At 51.4% G+C, this 20,141-nt stretch overlaps 6 protein-coding genes across 6 annotated transcripts; 3 read left to right on the top strand and 3 right to left on the bottom strand.

Moving 5' to 3' along the window:
* Positions 1-3,035: 3,035 nt before the first annotated feature.
* UHO2_07274 (uncharacterized protein) lies at positions 3,036-3,794 on the bottom strand (the record flags this gene model as incomplete). The annotated part of the gene is made up of 2 exons (XM_041555090.1): positions 3,036-3,400; positions 3,464-3,794. 2 exons carry the CDS (start codon positions 3,792-3,794, stop codon positions 3,036-3,038), a joined length of 696 nt encoding a protein of 231 aa, XP_041411024.1.
* A 2,173-nt stretch (positions 3,795-5,967) lies between these two features.
* On the top strand, positions 5,968-8,511 carry UHO2_07273 (putative RAD3 - DNA helicase/ATPase; the record flags this gene model as incomplete). Its single annotated transcript, XM_041555089.1, has 1 exon — positions 5,968-8,511. One exon carries the CDS (start codon positions 5,968-5,970, stop codon positions 8,509-8,511), a length of 2,544 nt encoding a protein of 847 aa, XP_041411023.1.
* Positions 8,512-9,586: 1,075 nt separating this feature from the next.
* On the bottom strand, positions 9,587-11,488 carry UHO2_07272 (putative LEU4 - 2-isopropylmalalate synthase; the record flags this gene model as incomplete). Its single annotated transcript, XM_041555088.1, has 1 exon — positions 9,587-11,488. One exon carries the CDS (start codon positions 11,486-11,488, stop codon positions 9,587-9,589), a length of 1,902 nt encoding a protein of 633 aa, XP_041411022.1.
* A 795-nt stretch (positions 11,489-12,283) lies between these two features.
* UHO2_07271 (uncharacterized protein) lies at positions 12,284-13,447 on the top strand (the record flags this gene model as incomplete). Its single annotated transcript, XM_041555087.1, has 1 exon — positions 12,284-13,447. One exon carries the CDS (start codon positions 12,284-12,286, stop codon positions 13,445-13,447), a length of 1,164 nt encoding a protein of 387 aa, XP_041411021.1.
* An 80-nt stretch (positions 13,448-13,527) lies between these two features.
* Positions 13,528-18,018, bottom strand: UHO2_07270 (uncharacterized protein; the record flags this gene model as incomplete). Its single annotated transcript, XM_041555086.1, has 1 exon — positions 13,528-18,018. The coding sequence occupies one exon, from the start codon at positions 18,016-18,018 to the stop codon at positions 13,528-13,530; it is 4,491 nt and encodes a 1,496-aa protein (XP_041411020.1).
* Positions 18,019-18,741: 723 nt separating this feature from the next.
* Positions 18,742-19,593, top strand: UHO2_07269 (putative RKI1 - D-ribose-5-phosphate ketol-isomerase; the record flags this gene model as incomplete). The annotated part of the gene is made up of 1 exon (XM_041555085.1): positions 18,742-19,593. One exon carries the CDS (start codon positions 18,742-18,744, stop codon positions 19,591-19,593), a length of 852 nt encoding a protein of 283 aa, XP_041411019.1.
* Positions 19,594-20,141: the final 548 nt, after the last annotated feature.

Below are 20,141 nucleotides of genomic sequence, written 5' to 3'. Positions count from 1 at the left end.
GCTTCTGTTGCAGCTACAAATTCAGCCTCCACTGCTGATAGAGCAGTGCAGCACTGCAGTGCTGACTTCCATGCCACTAGGTTTCCATGTATGAATACTGCAGAACCAGATGAACTCCTTCTCTGTGCTGTGGCATCACTTGCCCAATTTGTGTTGCTATGTGCCATCAGGAAATCTTGTTGTTTGTCACTGCCATATTGCAAATGAATGTCTTGTGTATGGTCCAAGTATTGAAGAACTTTCTGTGCTGTGTTATAATGCTCCTTCAATGGTTGGGTCATGTACCATGCGAGGACTCTGACAGCCTGACTGATGTCAGGACATGTTCCATTGGAGAGCCACAGAAGTTTACTGATGATTTGTGGATACTCCTTTCATTCTATGGTGCTAGCTGTTGTTTCTGGGATTGGGATATCTTGGAGTGGTACACTTGACTTTCTCCAGCATTTGTCCAAGTGTTCATTCAGCAGTTGTTTGACATAACTGGTCTGCTCCAGGCTCATAGTTCTTGCTTCTCTATTCCTGGAGATCTTGATTCCTAGGAAATGTGATACATCACCACCCTCCTCCATTTTCCATCTTCTGCCTATCTCCTCCTTGATACACTTGGCTGTTTCAAGTTTTGGAGTTATGATTAATGTGTCATTGACATAGATGATCACTATTGCAAAATCATCATCCTTCCCTCTGGTGTAAATGCATGGTGCACAATCAAGTCTGTGGAAATGCAATTGTCAGAGGAACTTGTCAAACTCTATGTTCCATTCCCTTCCTGACTGTCTGAGGCCATACAAACCCTTGATGACTCGATAGGCCTTTCCTTCTGGCACTTTGGCACCTTCTGGGGGTTTCATATATATCATGTGCTTGAGCATGGAATTCAGGTATGCCATTGTTATGTCGAGCTGCTGGACTTCCCAGTCATGTTCCACTGCCAAGGACAGTAAGGCTCTTATTGCACTGAGCAGTGCTACTGGCATGAATGTCTCTTCAAAGTTGATGCCTTCTCGCTGAGTGAAGCCTCATGTGACAAGCCTCACCTTATGTTGGACTGGTATTCCATCAGCATCCAGCTTGAGTCTGAGAACAATTTTGGAGTTGACAAGATTTGCATTTGGTGGTGTATCTACAATCTCCCATGTTCCCATTGCTTCAAGTCCATCCAGTTCCTTGCATATGGCTTCTTGCCATTGTCTTGCATCATTGCTAGCAAGTGCTTCTTTCAGTGTTGGTGTGAGATTAAGTATTGCTGTTTGTGCCTCTCCAAGAATCTCTTTGACTGCAATTTCTGATCTGTCATTGTCTGTGGAGTTGATGGGTAGTGTGGTGCATTCATCTAGGAGTGGGTCCTGTATGTTAATTACTTCCACTTCCAGCTCAGGCTCATTGTTTTCTGGTTCCTGTTTCATATCTTTGGCTTCCAGGTTCTCGAGTCTGAATTGTAGGGGGCTCTGTGTTTTAGGCCAGTTGTTCCAGCTCTTGGATTCATGGAACATGGCCAAGTTACTCCATTGTATGGATGGGCTGTGACCAGGAGTATAAAATCTCCAACCTTTGTGTTTGTTGTTGTATCCTATCATGATGCCTGGTATGGCTCTCACACCATGCTTTCCTATGTGATCTTTCTTTGGGAGGTGGATCCATGCGAGGCAGCCAAAGACCTGCAGCAGCTTGGCTAAGCCATGTGCAGACTTTTGGTAGAACTCCTCATATGGTACCTTATTTGCATTTGCAGAGGGTGTCAGATTCAAAGTGTGTCCTGCCACCATGATTGCATATGGCCACAGCTCCTTTGGTGATGATCTCTGCACAAGCATCACATGCATTCTCTCTTGGAGGGATCTGATTGTACATTCTGCTCTTCCATTTTGGACACTGACATACAGAGTGGTTTTCTGCCATATGAAGCCTGCCTGCCTTTTCCATTCTTCTGCTTCTGTGCTTGACCACTCTGATCCATTATCACTGCATATGCATTTCAGTGTGTGGTCTGTCATTATCTCAGCCGCCTTAATCCATGTCCTTAAAGCTGGAAATGCTTCAGCCTTACTCAGAAGTGGTTTCACATGTATGAAGGATGATGAGTTGTCCACAACTACCAGGGCATGGTGGTAGTTGGGATGACCTTGTAGGTCAGTCATCAAATCGACATGGACCAGTTCTAGTGGCACTCAAGCTTGCTCTGTCTTGCTGCTTCCCATTCTTGCTTGTGTTTGTTTGGCTTGACTGCAACAGTTGCAGTCCTTTGCATTGTGTTCTAGCTGTGTTTCTTTGCCCAAGTAGTGTGCTTGGATCTGCTTGGTCTTGCTTCTGCCAGGGTGTCCAAATCGTTTGTGCCATAGTTTGCTGATTGTATGGCCTTTGTGCTTTGCTGGTGATGTGTCAGTGTCAATGCCCTCAAGTGGGTCATTGAACTGTGCTGCTAGGGAGTCACCATGAATCTCCCATCTTTTCTTGTGTTGGTTGGTCTTACTCTTGACCATGCTTCCATCATGCTGGAGGATAGTAGCTCCAGACTCTTCAAATATTACACATGCACCATTTTCAGTCAGTGCTGGGACAGACAATAGGTTCTTGCTAAGGTTGGGAACATGAAGTACTTCAGTGAGTGGTATCTTAATGTCTCCTACTCACAAAGTTGCTTCGCCTATTGCCTGTACTCATAACCATTCATGCCCAGCAGTATCTACTGATCCTTGCTTCAGTGTCGAAGCAATGAGCTTATCCTCATCATGTACCATGTGATGTGTAGCTCCAGAGTTGAGAATCCACATACTGTCTTGGTTACAGTTGCCAGTGTTGCTTACGAAAAAGGTGCACCCGAGTCCCTATCCCTGCTGAGTAGGAGTTTGCTCCTGACTGCTGGTGCAATTGATGGCAATGTGCCCAGGTTGCTTACACTTATAGCACTTGGCTGGTTCATTAGGGTTTGTGGGGTCATGCCTACCCCTATTGTAGCCCTCTTGGTTAAGAACCTGCCTATGCTTGCCAGCTTGGCCTGTTGAACTTCTGTTGCTTGCAACTCTGGCTGTGGCTCAGATACAACCTGAGAGCTCGGCTTCTTGGAACTTCTTAGCTAATGCATGATATGCATATTTGTAATTGCAGCCAGGTTGAGCAGCCTTGAGGGAGTCTACAGTTTGGGTGTATAACCAGTCATCCTTGACACAGTGGTAGAGGGTTGATTTCTTGAGCTTTTCATCCATATGACTACCAAGCCTGGTGGCATTGTTCCAAATCTTGTCAAGTTCCTTACCCAGGTCGATGATGTTGCAGTTGAGTAGCTTGATTTCATGGATGCAATCATGAATGGCAGAGAGTTTTACTTTGTCATTAATCATGAGGGCAGCTCTGAGCTTCTTGTACAGTGAGGAACCTAGCTGTTCCTCCTCATCATGTTCTCATACTGCATAAGTGTTGATGCGGCTATTGGGTCTGTGGTCACATGAGGACAGAATAAGACCTAGTAGGTGGCTGTCTAGTTCTTCATCATAGTCATTGTGGCCAACCAGGATTTCCCTGGTGAGGATGCACTTGGCGTTTTTGATTGGGCGAATGCAATCCATGAACATGGGTTCCCAGATGGCCCAGTTGTTCTCGTTGAGCTTGACAATCTGTGATATGATGCTAAGTACAGATTTGGGGATCTTTTTGGTTTGACTGGCATTGGGTTGGAGGTTCATCATGGCGAAAGCATGTTCAAGGATTTGGTCTTCATTCCAATTGGAGTGAGTATCTCTGACTATCTGCATGGTACGTTCTAGCAGGGCTATGCTATCTACTCTGGGTGGCATCCCGGTGGTGAGGTGCTGGAGGCTGCTGAGCTTCAGACTCTTAATCAGTTGAGGTTTCACTGTTTTGATGATCTTAAATTTTATTCTTTTATGGATACTCAGCTACACTGGTGTATATATACACTTCTGGCATGAACTCTGGGTATGTGTCAGGGGTCTCGCGCCTGATACCCAGGTCGGTCTGTCGAGATACTCGGTGACTATTAAACTGTGTGACAGCTATTGTCTCGGTATCGGTGACTATCAAGTTGTGCAGTGACAGCAGGTGGCGTTCGTTGTATATACTATCGTAGGTTTCGGCTGACCTCTGTGGACACTCCGTTCAGGGGTAGCTCGGCACGATCAATATCAATGTTATGATGACACCAAGGTCTGGTGTGGGTGTTGATGATGATGAGGTTGATGGTGTTGGTGATGAGATTGGTGATGTCGATGATAATGAGGTTGATGGTGTTGATGATAAGATTGGTGATGTCAATGATAATGAGGTTGATGGTGTTGGTGATAAGGTTGGTGGCGTCAACACGAGTGTCCAGTGTGTTGACTTGATGCTTTGAAGTGATCCCCGGACCGCAGTGGACTACTGCCTTCGGTTCTATCTATATCCGGACCGCTAACCTGCTATGGGCGCCTTCGGACGTCAGGTAGTGGTGATACAACACACGCACTACGATGAGGAGCAACCTTGATAGATTGCTGCTATGCTGACTGTAACTAATGAGTACTTGTGTTTCTAAAGTATTGACTAGTTGTATGGTGAGTAGAGTGGATGAGGATCCACTCGACCTATTGATGAGAAAGCATGGTTATATACCTCTTCTCAGCATCGCCAGCGATGCTGCTCCTGCTCTCTCTCCAGAGAGTACCTTCTTCATCGAGTACTGCTCAGGGGCCTCTCCTGCTTGGCACCCCTGTGCCTCTTGAGCTGTGTCGACTCCTTCGACACTGCTCCTCCTCCTCATGACCTGGTGTCGACTCCTTCGACACTGCTCCTCCTCCTTTGATCAATGACAGTTCCTTTGGCTCTTGTCTCTCGAGCCCCTGAGTGGTAACCATCTGCATGCTCCTTGAGCTTGGTCCTCTTCGTGGCTGTGCCTGCTCCTTGAGCTTGGTCCTCCTCGTGGCTGTGCCTGCTCCTTGAGCTTGGTCCTCCTCGTGGCTGTGCTTGGCCCTCCTTTGCATGTGAGTCCATAGGAGTCCATGGTCTCCATGGAGACTGCACTACGACCATGCTCTCTACTGGTGTCGACTAGGTCTTCGATACCTGTGCTCCTTCCATATGAACCCATGACCCTCCTGCTTCTTGAGCATCCAGGCCCATGACAGTATGCTGCTCTATATTGCTTGGCTGTGCACTTGCTGCAATGCACTCCTGGTTGTTTCCTTATGTGTGGTTCCCAAGCTGTTACCATGACAACCATTGTGCATCTTATATGCAGGCAGTCTGTTTGTGGTCCTCGTTTTCTCATGCATTTCGGACAAACCAATTTCCACAACTCAAACCAAGCAGATCTTCTCGGCCTTTTTTTTCTTTTTTTCTTTTTTTTTTCTTTCTTTTCTTTCTTTTCTTTCTTTTCTTTCTTTTCTTTTTTCTTTTTTTCCTTTTTCTTTTTCTTTTTCTTTTTCTTTTCTTTTTCTTTTCTTTTCTTTTCTTTTCTCTTCGTCTCGTCACCGGCACACTGCTGAAATGCTTGCGAAGCTTTGACGGAAAATTCGAATTTTTCAAAAAGGAGGAGTTCTTTTTTTCTCTTCTCTTGTGCGCCTCTCAAATCTTCCAAAATTTTCTCAAAATTTTCTCAGTCACTTGAGGCGTGTCAATTCAACTCTCCGTTTCTGTAAGCAGAGCGCCCAATTGATTTTTGATTTTTTTTTTTGCACGCAACACTTTCCTTCAATCTTTCGGGCGGGAGAAAATCATCACCGATCAACACGGATCATCACCGATCATCACCGATCATCACCGATAAAAAAACATCTCTCAAGAAGCTTCCCGATGGAACCAACTACCTCCACATTTAAAGCGCGCGACTCAGCATTGGCCGTCTTCCGAGTTGCTGAGCAACCAAAAGGGTGCATGTCTTTGTTGACTGCTACTTGCATACACAAATGCCATCCTACCATCCTCGACCATAGCGACCCTTCGCATCCGAGCCAAGACCCAACGCCTGCCAAAATGAAGTTCTACATCGATGAGCTTCCAGTGCTCTTCCCATACCCTAGGATCTATCCCGAGCAATATGCCTACATGGCCGACTTGAAGCGCACTCTCGATGCAAACGGCCACTGTGTCCTCGAGATGCCTTCAGGCACCGGCAAGACAGTCTCCCTTCTCAGTCTTATCGTATCGTATCAGCAGTTCCATCCGGCAAAGCGCAAGCTCATCTACTGCTCCCGTACCGTTCCAGAGATTGAAAAGGCATTGGCAGAGTTGAAACGTTTGATGGAATATCGAGCACGCTACAATCTCAAGCAAGGTCAACAGTCTCAAGTACTCAGAAACCAAGCCGAGCAAGGCAATGCTCCTAGCGAGCACCACATCCAGATGGAAGGTCGAGGCAAGGCTGGCGCCCAAATGCAAGACATCCTCGCCCTTGGTCTCAGTTCGCGCAAGAACCTCTGCATTCACCCAGACGTCAGTCGAGAGAGAAAAGGCAAAGTGGTCGATGCAAGATGTAGAGATATGACAAGCAGTTGGGCTTGCGAGAAGGGCCGTCAAGATCCTGGCAGTGTCGAGCTTTGTGACTTTCATGAGGAACTTGGCAACATGGAGCCCGGCCAACTCATCCCGCCAGGAGTGTGGACATTGGAAGAGGTCAAGGAGTACGCAAGAGACAAGCGCATCTGTCCTTACTTTGCCGTTCGACGCATGATCCCTTTCGTCGACATCATCATCTATAGTTTCCACTATCTCCTCGATCCAAAAGTAGCAGAGCAGGTCAGTAAGGAGATGAGCAAGGACGCCATCGTCATCTTTGATGAAGCACATAACATCGACAACGTTTGCATCGAGTCGCTCTCCATCGACCTCACACGGCCTATGCTCGACAGCGCCTACCGAAGTATCAATCAGCTCTCAGAACGTGTCGACCAAATCAAGAAGACTGACGCATCCAAGCTACAGGACGAGTACGCACGCTTGGTGCAGGGATTGCAAGAGCAAGGAGATCAGAGAGAGGCCGAGACCTTCATGGCCAACCCAGTACTACCCGATGACCTCCTGTCAGAGGCAATTCCAGGAAACATCCGACGAGCAGAGCACTTTGTCGCTTTCCTCAAGCGCTTTGTCGAGTACCTCAAGACAAGAATGCGTGTTCTACATGTCGTAGCCGAGACACCAGCCAGTTTCCTCCAACACTTAAAAGACATCACATACATCGAACGCAAACCGCTCCGCTTCTGTGCCGAGCGACTTCGAATGCTCGTCGGCACGCTCGAGCTCACACGTCTCGACGAGTACTCAGCTCTGCAGAAGGTTGCAGCCTTTGCCACACTTGTCGCCACCTACGACAAGGGCTTCTTGCTCATCCTCGAACCATTTGAAACAGAGAACGCCACCGTACCAAACCCCATCTTCCACTTCACCTGCCTTGATGCCAGTCTCGCCATCGCACCCGTCTTTGAGCGATTCTCAAGTGTCATCATCACCAGTGGCACCATCAGCCCGCTCGACATGTATCCCAAGATGCTCAAGTTCGATGCCATCATTCAAGAGTCATATGCCATGACGCTCACCCGACAATGTTTCTTGCCACTCGTCATCACGCGTGGAAGCGACCAAGTGGCAATCAGCTCCCGTTTCGAAGTGCGAAACGACCCGGCAGTAGTTCGAAACTACGGAAGCATCTTGATCGAGTACGCCAAGTGCGTACCAGATGGCATCGTTGCTTTCTTCCCATCCTATCTCTACATGGAGAGTATCGTAGCAGCATGGCACGACATGGGTATTCTCGACCAAGTATGGAAGTACAAACTCATCTTTATCGAAACGCCAGATGCTCCAGAAACAAGTATCGCTCTCGAGAACTACAGGAGGGCATGCGACAACGGTCGTGGTGCCATCCTTCTCTCCGTCGCACGCGGTAAGGTTTCAGAAGGAATCGATTTCGATCACAACTACGGACGCGCAGTTATTATGTTCGGTGTTCCTTACCAGTACACTGAATCTCGCATTCTCAAGGCGAGGTTAGAATTCCTTCGAGATAACTTCAGGATTCGAGAGAATGACTTTTTGACCTTTGATGCTATGCGACACGCTGCTCAGTGCGTAGGACGAGTACTGCGTGGTAAAACGGATTATGGTTTGATGGTCTTTGCCGACAAACGCTTCGCTCGAGCCGACAAGAGGAATAAGCTGCCAAAGTGGATCGCCCAGTATATCAAGGAGACACATTCGAATCTTTCGACCGATATGGCGGTTGTTGAGTCCAAATTATTCATTCGTTCAATGGCTCAGCCCTATCCAGAAGGAAAGAACGGCGTCAGTTTGTGGCAGTTGAGCGATATTGAACAAAGACAAGCAAAGGAGAGGGAGACCTTTAACAAGCTCATGGGCGGCGAGCTCAAGGTGAATGCTGATGGGGAGGTGGTGGACAAGGATGATAGCCATTCGCACATGGAAGTTGGAGCAGCAAAGCAAGAGGATCACTTTGATAAAGAGTTTGGTCAAGGAGAGCTGCTCGCTAGTATCGATGACCTTGATACTATGCAGGAGGGTTGAGCTCAATACAAGCAAGCCTTTCTCAACAGACTCGTCCATGGCTGTGTTTCGTGTGTCGATCAAGTGAGCTTCCACTTGAGTCAAGCGAAGCTAGAGCCACACTGCCTCGACAATGTCAATCAGTGAGTCAACCTGTCCGGTCCGGCCCCCAGCAAGACTACGCTTTTGCTTGCCTGTCGCATCAAACTAAACCAAGCCAATGTCCCCGGAGCCTCCGTTGGGGAACAGAGTACATTCCCGGGTATCCGGCTTACAAATCCCCATCTATCCCTCCGAATGTCTGCGATGTCGCGATAAGCGGCTCGATACCAGCCGATACGCCGCACAGGCCTCACATCCAAACACACTCCACAAAGATGGTTCTTGTCCAGACCCACAATACAGCTGTCGTCTTTTGAGTCCCAGTTTTTCACGCGGGCGTGACAAATTGCTCTGTGAGCGTCCAACACGAAGCAAGTGAACGACGAACAATTGAGGATCCATGTCAAGACAGAGCGTCAACAAACATGTCTCAAAGCAGAGCAATCCGACAACTTGCGATCCAATATGATGATGCATGCTGACATAAACTCAATCGGCGATCCATTGTAACAGATCTGTCTGGAGATCGGGTGCAACATAGCCCCGCTCGTTGTCAAGCTAGATGATGAAGGAGGATACTCGCACATTCGGCACGCACCTCATAAATGTATATATATCAAGCTGAGCACACTAGGTCCTCACCATGTTCACTTTAGTCAATCGAGTATATATGTTTCTGCGCTAAAGTGGTAGTGACATCCTACTCGGACTCTCCCCGATTGCCAGTAACGGGAGCAAAACTTCTTCACTTCTATTAGTATGTACCTCTTTTGGCAACTGATTTGACATGCTCCGTTGCAAAAAGAAACACGTTGATTGACCGGTTATCCAACTTACCACCTAGCCGGACTGGACACTGACGAGGAAGCAAGACAGACGTCAGGACACACAGCAGACAACACACGAGTCAGAAGACACCCTAGAAAGAGGCGAACAACAGATGATATTTTGGATTGCCACGACTGGAAAAGCAACACCATTCGACCATGTGAGCTCACTGCTTGCCATTCGAAGCAGCAACGTCCACAGCCTCAGCAATCACAGCCTCAGGCTTAGTGATGTTGCTCAGCGACGAAAGCACAGCCTTGAGCGAAGCAGTGGTAATATCGACATCGATACCGACACCCCAGAAGCCTTCTGCCTTCTTCTCTCCGATCTGCTCCTTCTGTGCTGAGTCAATAAGCTCGACGTAAGCTGCGGCTTGTGCTTTGCTTCCGTTCCCTCGTCCAGCAGCATTCGATGCGTTAGAACCGGTCTGGAGACTAGATGACTTGGTGATCGCGTGTTCGCTGTACTCTCGAATCTCAGCCTTGATGTTGAATGTCAACTCGACAGCGTCGAGGAAGGCGGAGAGGGCACCGTTGCCCGTACCTGTGAGTTCGTGCACTTTGCCCTCGTACAGGACCTTTCCGGTGAAACGACGGAGACGGGGAGTTTGCAGACCCGATCCCTGCTCATCTTCCGAGCTAATGCTGGATGAGAGGTCATCGGAGAGAGAGTAGCCACGGAGAGCGAATCGGCCTTCATTGCGACCAGCTTCGAGGGAAGCGAGGTGGTATGTCTGAGTGAAGATGCTGGTGATGTCCTCGGTAGTCATTTCCTTTCCGGTGCGATCGGCGACCTGCTGAATAACCTGGTAGAAAGCGACCTGCATGCGACGAGGCAGATCGAGAGCAAGACTCTGTGCAACGAGGTAAGCAACACCGCCCTTGCCTGATTGCGAGTTGACACGGATGACGGCCTCGTAGGTGCATCCGAGGTCGACGGGATCGATGGGTAGATAAGGTATCTCCCAGGTGTTGTCGCCTTCGGAGATGCGCTTGGCTTGAGCTGCGAATCCCTTCTTGATAGCATCCTGATGACTGCCCGAGAAAGCGGTGAAGACGAGATCACCGGCGTAAGGATGACGAGGGTGGACAGGAATGTCGTTGCATCCACTAACGACATCGACGACGCTCTGAATGTCGGAGAGGTCGAGCTCACCAGGCTGAATGCCTTGGGAGAACATGTTGAGAGCCAGAGTGACGATGTCGACGTTTCCGGTACGCTCACCGTTACCAAAGAGACAGCCCTCTACACGGTCACCACCGGCAAGCATACCGAGCTCGGAAGCAGCAACGGCACATCCTCGGTCGTTGTGAGGGTGGAGCGAGACGACGACAGACTTGCGATCGGTGATGTTGGTGCAGAAGTACTCAATCTGGTCGGCGTAGTGGTTGGGTGGGCCGACCTCGACAGTAGCGGGAAGGTTGAAGATGATAGGGTTCTCGTGGCTAGCCTTGCCCCATGCCTCGCGAACAGCCTCGCAAATCTTGACGACAAAGTCCATCTCAGTCTGGGTGAAGGTTTCTGGCGAATACTCGTACTTGAAGTTGGTGCCTCCATTCTCAGGTTTCGAGTAGTGGTCGGCGAGCTCGCGAACGACCTTGGTGTGTCGTACGGCAAGGTCGATGGTCTGCTCTTGCGAGTTGTTGAAAACGACGTTTCGGAAGAGGGGGGAAGAGGCGTTGTACATGTGGAGGATGACGTTCTTTGCACCTTTGATGGACTCGAATGTGCGTCGAATGAGCTCTTCACGAGCAGGAGTAAGGACCTGGATGTAGACGTCATCGGGGATCATGTTGTTCTCGATGATATGACGAACAAAGCCAAAGTCGGTATCGGAAGCCGAGGGGAAGGCGACCTCGATCTCCTTAAAGCCGACCTGGACGAGCTTCTGGTAGAATTTGAGCTTCTGCTCCCGCGTCATGGGGTTGATGAGAGCCTGGTTACCATCTCTGAGATCGACCGAGGTCCAAATTGGAGCTGTCTTTTGCACTTTTGTGGGCCATGTTCGGTTTGGGAGATCGATGGGCTTGTAGGGTTTGTACTTGTCACCTGGGATCATGGGCGCCATGGTGAAGGATAGCGAGAGTGATAGCCAGGGATTCGTTATGGGGGATGTCCGCGGTGATTGTGGTCGAACGACTTGTAGATATGAGGGAAGGGAAAAGAGTATTGTGTGTGGGGGTAGGAAGGAAGTTGGACGAGGAGCAACTGTCGAGCAAGGTGTCTTCTCAGGCTCAGTAAAAATGGGCCGTGACTCGATGTGACTGCTTCTTTGATGTTAGACCGCGTTGGGCCGAAGAAGCAGTGCGAGTTTTCAGCAATGTTGTTCTGTTCGGCCTAACATCTTGGTTGTTTGCAATTTAGGGTCCAGTTTGCATCACGTGATTTTCACAGAAACGCGTGCGCGTCTGCACTGGACTCAGCCATCGCATTGTTCTGCTCTCCCCTTCTCTCTTGACTACCATCATCTTGATTACCATCATCTTGATTACCATCATCTTGACTACCATCATCTTGACTACCATCATCTTGACTACCATCATCTTCTCCAAAGCCAGGCATACGATAAGCAGCCTTGTTTCGTTATTCGCCCTCCCTGTACACCCTCTTTTGCCGCTCGCTTCTGCGTTCGACCGGCCCCATCTACGGCGGGCTGGGAGCCTCCTTGTCGAGCTTCGAGGACCTCACGGGTCTTTGCCTGCAATCCACCTAGTTTTTAGCGTGTTCTTATAGGTTGTCCCTTGGTTTCGTTTCGTGCGATTGAGTCCAAACGGGACTGACTTTTTCGAAAGCAATCCTCGCAATGTGCTAGACACCATCTTCGCTCACACCATACAGCTCTTACTATCCAGTTCGGCAAGCCATGTCGGAAGCGCAGGCTCTGCAAGCGGCCGAAGTGGTCAACTCGGCCGTGAACGGGGCTGTACCTTCGACACGCTCGCCCGCACCCTGTCCCAAGTCTGCGCTGAACAGTCAAGCACGAGAGTGGTGGACAAGAGCTCCATCTAGCTCAAAGCAAGGTCGTGGCCTTCTAGAAGCAAGCTTGCAAGTGCCAAAGCACTGGCCGGAGGATGTTATATTCATCACACAGAATCTCGTAGCTCCATCGGTGCCTGAGTCGGTGGCTCGACGATATGTGCTTCAGCCCAGCTCTTGGTCAATAAGAGACGACTCGGACGATGCTGCTGGACCAAGTATCGACAAGGACCTGCCTCAAGCAACACACAGAGATGGACGAGCGGTAACACTGTATACTACCTCAATACAAGAACAAGTGCCACTCGCCATCATGAAAATCTATCAGGACTCTCCTTGGTGTTCCGACTCGTTTCACTCGACCAGTCGCAACCTCAAGGCACATCCATCCTTGGGATCTTTCGGCCTCTTCGCAGCACAAGAGATCCTTCCAAATACCTTCATACGGCCCTATCTTGGCGTATTGCACACCAAAGCAGATGCAGATTTCCATTCTACTTATGACCTCAGTCTTTGTCACGATCCTCGGCTTCTCTGTCTTCAACCTCCACAGACCAATCTGGACACCCTTTCGCTTCATGCTGAATCAGTGTCAGAACAGCAGGACCCGTCAGCGCTGTACATAGACAGTCGGTATTGGGGAAACGAATCACGCTTTGTCAACGACTACCGCGGCATCGCTCAGAAACCCAACGTCGAGTTTCGTTCCTTCATCCAGTACGATTCCACAGCGGAGCAGCCGCAAGAGGATTCACAGGAGAGATTTCAAATGGGCCTCTTCGCAACTCGGCTCATTCGAAAAGGTCAAGAGCTGGTGATCAACTACGGGAAGAGCTATTGGGTTCATCATGACCAGTTGGACAAGTTGAAGAAAGCAAAAGCAGAACCTGCCAAATCCCAGCAGCAGCAGCAGCAGCAATCCGCCGATCCACCAACCAAAGCACCAGCACTGGATCCATTACAAGCCATGCTCCAGCGCAGTCGCATGCGTGTATCTCGCACAGCGCCTATTCAAAGACCACCACAACAACCACCTTCACGGACACCATGATCAATATAGAAGCTATTCTAGACCTTGCATAAATAAAGTGTATTTACAATGAGAGACCATGGTTACTTGAAGCCATTCGATCAACGACGCTTTCGGCTCTTATCGCCCTTGCCAGTGTAAGAGATGTTATCCTTCTTGTCCGCCTTCTTACCCGCAACTTGGCTGAGCGGCACATAAGCATACGGACTCTTACCGTTGCGGATCACATCACCGCCACCCCGCTTAGCACGAAACTCTTTACCAATTGTTTCCTTAACTCTTCTCTTCTTGTCCGCCCCTTGGGCTCGTCTGCCGCCCTGCACCTGTCGTGCTCGGTCCTGTGCCTCCTCGACTGCAATCTGCTCCAGCTCCATCTCGCGTTCAGCTTCACGAGTTCGCTTGTTGTTCTTGTTGAACTTGACAGCTCCACCACGAACCTGAGCCATACCGTCCATACCACGGGCTTGGTTGAGGTAGGCTGTGCCTGCACCCTCCACGTCTTCAGACTCCGCGTTGGCCCCATCCGCGAACGAGACACGCTTGGCAGCAGCGTTCGACTGTTTGGCGGAGCGATCCTCCTCGTCGTCGATGAGCATACGACCGGTGGCTTCGTCAAGGGCAAACTTGCTAGCTTCTTGACCGGGATGGCGCTTCTTGTTGCGGCCGTTGGCGGCATTCTTGGCGTTGGGGTTGGAGAGAGAGATACGAGCAGTGGCGCTGCGGTCAAGCAAGTCCATGGGCACATCGTCTTCGTCATCCATCTCGATGTAAGCCTCATCTTGCTGCTTGGCACGACGACGATCACGACGACCCTCCTTCTCGTCACCATCACGACCACCGTCCTTGCGGTTGCGGTTGCGGTTGCGGTTGCGAGCCAAAGCTGCGGCAGTACCACCTTTGCGACCGTCACCAGCCTCGGCGTCGTCATCGCCATCCTCGTCCGAGTCCGAAATGTCCGACTCGGATCCGTACACCACCTCCTCGAAGGCATCGTTGCCACCCTTGGTCTTGAGGATGCGTGGAGCGAGACCAGGCTCGTCGTCATCCTCCTCACCAAGAGCACCTGCCTCTCTGTCAGCGGCGGCGCCGGCCTTCTTGCGCTTAGCTCGCTCCTTGCGTTTGCGGATATTGTTGATCAGCTTCCGATTGTCCTCATCCGTCAACTGGTAGATGCGCTCAAAGCCGAATCGACGGAGCAAGCGCTCAACGATGTGACGGACCTTGACCTTGAAGTGCTGCTTGTGTTCTGTCGACCATCCAAGCAGTGCTGGAATCAGCTTGGGCAAGTGCGAGTCAATCAGAGTAGTATTAAAGTCGACAATGGCCACCTTGACAAAGCCGATCGCTGACTTGACGATCTCACGGTTGGCCGACTGAAGGTAGACTTCGATGGTGCTGAGCAAGTCGTCGAGCACGCTCTGCTCGAGGTTCTCCTTGAACTCGTATACAAGTCGGGAGAGAGCGGTGATGGTGGCGCTGATCATGTGAGGTGTGGTACCGGCAAGGCCGGCAGCTACCATGGTGAGGTACTCGCTAATCGAGGCAGAAACGACGCCGCCCTCGGCCATCTTGCTGTCTTCCTCGTCCTCGCCCTCAGCAGCGGCACCAGCGCCATGTCCCTCGAGGAGCGAACGGTTAATGACACCACCCTGCTCCATCTTGTAGCCCATCTGAACAAGCAACTCGTAGGCGTTCTGACGAGTGATGGCGTTGACTTCCTTGGTTGCCAGCACTGCTTCAGGAATGATGGTGGGCAAGTGGTGAAGCTCGTCCGACGGAATGTTGGGAACCAGCGTAGCGAGCAAGAGGACACGGTCACGCTTGGCACCAAGAGCAACACTGGCGGTCGACTCCCGAAGCTTCTCGAGCAACTCACTGACGCGGTTGCTGGCCTTAGCGCCGTTACTGCTGACTTGCAGGATCTGCTTGCCGGAGTCGCCCTCGAGCAGACGGCTGAGGATACGGTAGCTCTTCTTCTGCACGGTCGAGTCATGCGAGCGCAGAACATTGTCCTGGCAGATGAGCGAAAAGAGATCGGCAGCAGAGCCCTGCGCAGCCTTGTCGAGGTGAGGGATCAAAGCGGAGAGCAAGTCGAGCATAGTGTAAGAAACGGGAGGAGGAGCGTTGGGTGCCTCCTTGAAGTTCTTCTTCTGCTTGGTAGGGAGCGTGGGTAACGACTGCTCGAGCGTGGTCTTGACCTTGACGTAGGTGTTCTGCACATCCTGAGGCGACATGACACGGAGGTAAGCAGCGATGGTGTCGTAAACGAAACCTCGACCTTCTCCGGGCGACTGTGAGAAGACGTTGAAGAGGACGGCGAGGAGGTTGGGAGCGATAGCCGAGAGGTGAGCGATGTTGGCCTTGCCATCAGTTTGATCGAGACCGAATGCGTGCTTGAGCGAGTCTGCGGGAGCACCGGACGAGACGAGAGCTTCGTTGCGGTAGACAAGAGCCTGAAGACCTCGGCAGATCGAAGGACGCAAGTTGGGCTGAGTGTAAAGCACATTCGTCAAGAGCTCGGCGAATTGACGGGTGAATGCGGTAACAAGATCACGAGGCATGGCGCAGTAGGCTGGGAAGAGAGCCCAGATCTGCTCTGTGAGCGCCTCGTACATCTTGGCCTCGACGGGACGACCATCGCTCTCGGCCTCCTGACGCTTGTTGAAGATCTTTTCGGACAGCGAGACGAGATCGCCGGTGAAGTGGCTGAGCTCGGTGTTGGTGATCTTGGTGCGGATGAGGGGCAGGAGCCAAGCACGACCAGGACCCTCAGCCTCACCAAAGAGGTTGAGCGGGATGGACTCGAGAAGGAGACGTGGACCACACACCTCGACAGCAGCAGCAATGACGGTATCGGCGTACTCGCGGTGCTCGAAGGTGGGCTCCTGACGAAGCTCAGCGATACTCTGAACGATGTGCATGGTGAGCGATGCAGCGGCGGGGTGAGGAGGTTGGGTGTTGGGCACGTAGTGGTAGCGCAATCGAGTGATGAGCGAGGCGAGCACAGAGAGGATCTCAGCGCGCGAGTGCATGTATTGGAGCGAGTCCTTGCCGATGGCATCCTCGATGGACTGGATCATGTCGAGGAGAGGGTTGCTGCCAGCCTTCTTCTTGGAGAAAGACGATTTGATCGAGTCGATGACGGCTGCATCGGGCACACAGTAGCGCAGAAGCGCGATAAGGGTGTCACCTCCGGCGGCACGAACTGCTGGAGCAGTGCGCGAGGCATCAGACTTGGCCGACATGGAAAGGGCAAAGACCTGGTTCCAGACCTGAGGAGCGAGACGCCAAGCAGGCTCACCGTTGTTGAAGCGAGAGTAGGCCGACATGGCTTGCTCAAGCGCTCGCAAGTAAGCGGGAAGGAGCTGGACGTCGGAGCTGGAAGGAACAAACGCCGGCTCGCGCAGCGAATCGAGCAAGCTGGCGAGGGTCTTCTCACCGATGCTGCTGGGGGCGGAAGTGAGGTGCGACTGGATGAAAAGGGCGTCGGCCTGAGCGGCGCCAGAAGAGATGCTGGGACGACAAGTCTTGAGGAACGCTTCAAAGACATCGAAGGCGGCAACCGTGAGGAAAGGATTCTGAATACCAGGCAGTAGGAGTAGAGCAGCGACGAGGTCGTCGACCTGAGCGATGGGAAGGATGTTGATGAGCTGCTTGGCGAAGCCGCAGGTCCAGATACCGACGGAAGCGGTGTCGCCCAGGTTCTGTCGAAGGGCAGCTGCAGCTTGAGCCTGCTTGGCGGTGCCGGACTTCTTGTCGTACTTTGGATGCAAGGGGTCCTCCTTCTGGTTCTGCTTCTTGTTCTTGCCCTTTCCGTTCTTTGGATTCGATGCCGAGGTTGAGACGGAGCCTGCATCGGCAACGTGGGTCAAGGTGGAAATGATCCAGTCAAAGGTGAGTTTGAGGAAAGGATGATATGGCTTAACCGAGGGGGCAGCTGTGGTGGGAAGGATGGTGGTGATGAGGAGCTGTGCCCGTCTTCGAAGCTTGGGACGAGAGTCGGCGCAGAGGTTGAGCGTAGCAGACCAGCAGGAGCGCAGGGGGGCGTCCTTCTCGAGAGCAGCAAGGTCAGCTTCGAAAGCGGTGTAGATGACCTGAAGGATGGCAAGCGCCGACTTGAGCGCCGAAGCATAGTTCTCTGCAGCCGAGGTGTCATTGACGTTGAAGGTAGTCGGGTGAGGAGTGCCAAGGAGCTTGCCGACTGCGGGTACCAAGGATGCGAGCTTTGCACGAAGGATGCCAGCAGATACGTGTGGTGCTACTATGGAGAGAAGGTAAAAGACGTTGTTGAGCAGCGAAGGTGGCGATGATGGCGATCTTGCAAGCTCGAGCATCGACTCGAGAGCAAGAAAGTATTCGGCGGGTGCGCGCTGAGTGAAAGCATGCTGAGAAGCGGAAGCATCCGATGCTGATGTGGATCCATTGGACGAGTCTTGCTCTTTCAACGTAGCCTCAATAGCAACGAGGAGCTGTGCTGGGCCCTTTTGATTCTCAAGCTTCGAGTTGGTGTGGTGGCGAATCTTGGAAAGTGCGCTGTGCAGGCTGTCGAGACTAGCGGCGGCAGCCGAAGCGTCCATGTCGAGCGAAGCCATGCCAAAGGTCCAGGATGGCCCTGAAGGAGCGGATAATGAGCGAGATGGGTGCTATGGAGGGTATCAAGGTGCTTGTGCTTCGCTTCTCAAAGCAGAGGCGTGCGAAATCGAATTTGGAATGCGACAAGAAGCCAATCGAAACTTGAGCTCCATTCGAAAAAGCTCGGCGGCCAAAGGTATTGCGTCGGATTGTTCCGGTGCTGGCTCAGTGGTTGGTCAGGGTATGGGGGAATATGACCAAGTTAGTGGCAAGGTGATGGTCGAGAAGCAAACATGACAATATGTTGTGAGTGTTTGTTGTACTTTCTTCTTGGCCTGTCAGTCCCTGAAAATTCTCCACGAAAAAGCTCAGCAGCATGGATTAAAAATGATTAGTCAGACAGACCCTCGAGACGCTCCCCCGCTGACATTGGATTACATAATAATTCACCAATCGGCTTCTGGAAGAAGCGATCGTCGACGTCATCGTGCACTGTCCAGCTTTCAAGATCTGCTGCGGATAAGCGAGACCTCAGATCTTGTTGAGCTTCGTATGGACTTGACATCTTGCTCAACTACTTGTTCCGACAGGAAATCCTCTTCTTGTCGATGCGCACCACCATTCTTAATATCGTCTCTCGCTCCACCATCGCAACAGGACATCCTCGTATCTCGTTCGCCGTACCTCTGCAAGTTTTCTCATCGCACCGAACCTTGTCGGTCCAACGATCTCGTCCTCGCAATATGGCTTCCTCCAACGCGACAAGCGCCGCTCATGCTGCCAACTCCAACGCTTCCGCGAACAAGAGCGCCGAGCTCCCACATTTGATCGGTGTCGAGGCTGCCAAGCGTGCTGCTGCTTACGCTGCCGTCGACAACCACGTCAAGCCTCAACACGAGATCATCGGTATTGGTTCAGGCTCGACAGTACCCTATGTCGTCGAGCGAATTGCACAACAGGGTCCTGCTGTCAATGCAAAGCGATGGTTCGTTCCCACCGGCTTTCAGTCTCGAGAGCTCATCATCGACGCTGGTCTTCGTCTCGGCGATGTCGACAGCTTCCCAAGCATCGATGTCACCATCGACGGTGCTGACGAGGTCGACAACGCTTTGAACTGTATCAAGGGCGGTGGCGCTTGCCATCTTCGGGAAAAGGTTCTCGCAGAAGCTGCCAACCAATTCGTCGTCGTCGCCGACTACCGCAAGAACGGATCGCAGCTCGGCACAAAATGGTTGCAAGGCATTCCTATCGAAGTCGCTCCTTTCGCCTACGCAAAGGTCCTTCAGAACCTCAAAAAGATGGGTGCCCACAAGCCTGTCCTCCGAATGGGCAAGGCCAAGGCTGGTCCTGTCGTCACCGACAATGGAAACTTCTGCATCGACGCTCCTTTCCCAGAGTCTCAGATGAAGGACCCCTCCGATCTCCTCCAAAGGATCAAGCTCCTCACCGGTGTGCTCGAAGTCGGTCTCTTCTGCAACATTTGTAGGTCGGCGTACTTTGGTAACGAAGACGGCACCATCACCATTAAAACTGCCGACGGCAAGGTCCAAGAAGGCGTCCACTTTGATGTTTCAAAGCCTGCCGCTACAGCATGATCCCACACATCCTCACGAGATTCATCTCGAATGTTTTCGTCTAGTTTATCTATTAATCATACAGCACACAGTCTCTCCTCGATCGAGTTTGAAGCAGATTGAGTGAGCAGACTGTGCTAAGACCATAGAATCATGCACCCGCCGTCGACCCTCGCTTCACTTGCGCCCGAGCTCAAATTCGAAATGTTTCGATCATCATGAGCCGCACGTTTATGCGTTTGGCAGTGCAAGCTTGGTGGAGCACAAGCTTGCATCATGAGCGTCGCCATTGTCAACAAAAATTGTGTTCCAGCAACCTCGCTAGACTGTTCCCCCACTCGCGGTTTGGGCCTGTGCGCAGGTGCTGCTGTCCATTCTCGCTCATGGAGCACTGACCTTTGCCCGATCCCCGTGGTTCTTCTGGGAGAGATGATGACCCGAACTACGCGAGACTGTTGGGCTTGGACCGTCTATCACGAGCGGCCACTGCATTCGGTTGCGCTTTTCCCACTTGAGCTCTCCCTCGCAAGCGAAATTAGAATGCAGTTGCCGCTTGCTTCTGTAGCAAA

This window comes from Ustilago hordei (genome assembly GCF_900519145.1).
Source record: "Ustilago hordei strain Uho2 genome assembly, contig: UHO2_contig_25, whole genome shotgun sequence".
Taxonomy (NCBI): Eukaryota; Fungi; Basidiomycota; class Ustilaginomycetes; order Ustilaginales; family Ustilaginaceae; genus Ustilago; species Ustilago hordei.
This window is presented reverse-complemented; position numbering and strand designations above follow the sequence as displayed.